Source organism: Danio rerio, chromosome 9 (genome assembly GCF_049306965.1).
Source record: "Danio rerio strain Tuebingen ecotype United States chromosome 9, GRCz12tu, whole genome shotgun sequence".
NCBI lineage: Eukaryota > Metazoa > Chordata > Actinopteri > Cypriniformes > Danionidae > Danio > Danio rerio.
Genome location: NC_133184.1, coordinates 30285001 through 30287500, shown reverse-complemented (window position 1 = coordinate 30287500; position 2500 = coordinate 30285001). Strand labels below are relative to the sequence as shown.

Genomic DNA, 2500 nt, shown 5'->3' with positions numbered 1-2500 from the left:
CAGATTTGTGATTTTGGATTATTTATTGTCATTGTATACTGCAACTTGTGTATTTTAGACTGGCAAAGTGAATACGGATGCTTTTCAGAGAAGCTTTTTGCAATATGTGTACTGCAACTCTGAACAGAACCAACTACTGGGAAAGGAGCCATTTCTCTGTCCAGCCTGTAGCCCTGAAATGGTGGCTGTTTCAGTGGATGGTAACCGAAAACTCTACAGGTTCCAAAAAACAAACCAGTGAGTGTTGTATGCACATTAAAAACAGACTATGCAGTACATGTATGTACTTGCTACTAACATTATCATTGTGATATAGCTTTAATGTATCTAAAATAAAGCTGTTGATACTGTAGCTGCTGAATATAAATTTAAAAATTAAATTATTTATAGGTTACACATCTACTAATAATTTATTTTCTTATAGGAGTCAAGAGCCAGGGTTTTTTGAAGGAGTTTTTTTAGCCCAAGACTCCATGGTGTCTAATTTTGTTGAGGAAGTCCGTGGTGCAGTCAAGAGTGTAAGTTTTTTCAATCCGGCTGATAAACAGATATCTTTGCCTTATTTTATAAATAATTAGATGTAAAGTAGGAAATACTGTAGCCTTCTTACTTGGGTGAGGGAGCCTTTATTAAGGTGTTATGAGTAATTCAGAATAACCTGTGTTATGAATATCGGGCTTGACTATATATTCAGACTCAATATACATACATACATAAATATAATACTTGGTGTATTGCTTTATTGTCAGTACATGTTTAGTTTAAAAAAAAATTCAAACAAATAAAGATTTTAAAAGGATTTTACAGTACAATATATAATACTTTACAATTAAGTCTCATTAGTAATTTTGAAAATTGAGGAAAACAGATTTATTAGTACTATGTTAAAATTAGTCTAAGAAACTGAATTCTATCAGTTATTAACTTAATATAAAAACATGATTATGACTTTTGAGTTATGTTTTTGAGTTATCTAAAGTAATGTATTATTAGTAAGTAACTAAGAAATTAACATCACCTAAGATAACATTGACACTAAATTAACTAATGTTAAATGAAGCCTTACTTTACAAAGTTATTGAACAAAAGGACTTTATATAGTCACAATGTTCATTTTGTTTGAAAATAAATTAAGTCTTCAAGCTAATAATGCTGTGAATGTCACCTCCAATGCAACAATCAGTATAATTTTAAACAGCACTATAACAATTTAATTAATAATAATTATGCACAGTATTTTAAAGTGCCCATGATATCAATATCCCATCAATATTATTCATTATCAATATATATTGAATAATTGATTATATAATAAATGACAAAATGTTGACATTGTTTGTATGTTTGACCAGCCTCGTAATTTAATATAGTTAATGTCAATTTCATTATTGTCATTAATGTCAAAAATGAAAATGTGAAACTATTTACTTTGTTAGACACCAGGAAAAGCAATGTGTGGGGAATCCCACTGGACAGCAGCAAGAGAGACATCAAAGCAAGCCAACAAGTTGGATGAAGAAGGTGTGGAAATTGCTGTGTGCAGGCATGGATTCCTCCTAAAAGGTTGGGCTTGGGATTGGTCTTAACAAATAACAAATATTAGCAATTACAAATGTTTGTGGATGATTAATCTAATGATTTTAAGCCTGCTCTTCACTCTGCAACATGCTCTCTACTTTTTTCTATTTTTCAAAAGGTCTGAACATGTATAGAGGAGAAATTTTTGCATATCCGATGTATCTCCAAAAAGAGTTCAAAGATGCAAAATTTTTGGCCATGGATGTGACCTGCCGTTATGTGCCATACCTGGAGAAAGTGTCAGAGGCCCTGAGTCATCTTCAACCTCTTCAGAAAATGAGACATTGCTTGTCTGTAATGCATGCCAAAGCCCACAATACAAAATGCGAGGTGATGCTTTTAACTAGTTGATTTTTGCATTCAAGAGCAAAATATAGCCAATAACACAATGTAACCCAATGAATAATGATGTGACTCAAACTACAACACGGGAGTGTGCTTTGAGCATCCTCGAAAGCTGCCAACACCCTGTTGTCCACACTGTTTAACATGTATACTGCTTCCTGTAGATTCTGTGGAATGCAAGGAACCAGGAAGGTGCTGGAACCACACTTGGGGAAGAAGTGGAGCAAGTAAATAGTTTTCTATCCAGATGTGCCCTGACCACAAAATATATGACCAAGTCAGGTTTGTAAGTCCCCTGCTAGCCTGTAAATAAACAACTGGATATTTTACAATTTATTGTAGATTATTGATTTTCTGTTGTTCCCTACAGTAAGAACTGATATGCTTACGGTCCATGCAATTGGGTGGAATCAGCGTAAAGAGAATGGACTGCACATTGCCTTGTCTTCTAGATTTAAAAAGGTATATGTTCATGTTTTGTAAAACAATAAACTATTTAAAATATAAAAATTTTAACTTAAAGCTCACACAAAATGCATCACACTGTTACTGTACCCCATGTAGATAATGTAGGGCA

At 33.1% G+C, this 2500-nt stretch overlaps 1 protein-coding gene across 4 annotated transcripts in view; it reads left to right on the top strand.

Annotated features, from left to right (window-relative positions):
• Nucleotides 1-2500, top strand: part of si:ch73-7i4.2 — a 10404-nt gene that overhangs the window by 4342 nt on the left and 3562 nt on the right. For 2 of the 4 annotated variants that reach the window (XR_012385444.1, XR_012385445.1), the window contains 6 exons: nt 59-237; nt 425-518; nt 1437-1563; nt 1697-1908; nt 2088-2209; nt 2294-2385. Coding sequence is in view for 2 of the 4 variants with exons in the window: in XM_002663385.7 (XP_002663431.2) it covers nt 59-237; nt 425-518; nt 1437-1563; nt 1697-1908; nt 2088-2205; nt 2294-2385 (822 nt within the window). In the remaining 2 variants the exon portion in view is untranslated. The remainder of the gene's footprint in view (nt 1-58; nt 238-424; nt 519-1436; nt 1564-1696; nt 1909-2087; nt 2210-2293; nt 2386-2500) is intronic. The other 2 variants (XM_002663385.7, XM_073912774.1) reach the window with 1 other exon arrangement.